Genomic DNA, 537 nt, shown 5'->3' with positions numbered 1-537 from the left:
TATTTCAAAACCTTCCAACACACCCAGCACAGGTATCCCTTCCCTGGAGCAGGGCACTAACTGCACAGTGACCACCTTATAAAGTTACCTCCCCGAACCTCGGGGAACAAGAATATTTTATTTAAATGACCGATGAAATTCGGTATTTAAACACTTTTAACAAGTTCTCAGCTGTATCCACCAAGCCGTTTCAAAGACCTTCATGCAAATACCTTCATCCCACAAAAAAAAGAAAAAAAAAACAACAAAAAACCAGCCCAAACCCAACAAGCTCTCCTCTCTTCCCAGCAGCCTAGAGAGGATTATACGGTCACTGAAGAATGCGAGTTGTTACTATGTGCATTTTTAAATAGAGGGGGGAAAAAAATCATAAGGAAAGAGAGAAAGCAGCTCACCTTTATCCTGAGTGCAGGACAGGATCTCCTCCTCTTTGGGGTTAGTCACCTGGGTGATAATGGACGGGTTGTCCATGGAAACAGAGTGAGATTCCACCTGGCTATTTCCCTCTCAGAGGCAGGCTTGTGTGCGGGGGGGGTT

General features: G+C 44.7%; 1 protein-coding gene across 5 annotated transcripts in view; it reads right to left on the bottom strand.

Moving 5' to 3' along the window:
* Positions 1-537, bottom strand: part of CTDSPL (CTD small phosphatase like) — an 80,480-nt gene extending 79,943 nt beyond the window's left edge. For 4 of the 5 annotated variants that reach the window (XM_008643115.2, XM_008643116.2, XM_008643117.2 and 1 more), the window contains exon 1: positions 396-537. In XM_008643115.2, coding sequence (XP_008641337.1) covers positions 396-471 — 76 coding nt within the window. In that variant the 5' untranslated portion in view covers positions 472-537. The remainder of the gene's footprint in view (positions 1-395) is intronic. The other variant, XR_001866016.1, reaches the window with a different exon arrangement.

Source organism: Corvus brachyrhynchos, unplaced genomic scaffold (assembly GCF_000691975.1).
Source record: "Corvus brachyrhynchos isolate BGI_N302 unplaced genomic scaffold, ASM69197v1 scaffold18, whole genome shotgun sequence".
NCBI lineage: Eukaryota > Metazoa > Chordata > Aves > Passeriformes > Corvidae > Corvus > Corvus brachyrhynchos.
This window is presented reverse-complemented; position numbering and strand designations above follow the sequence as displayed.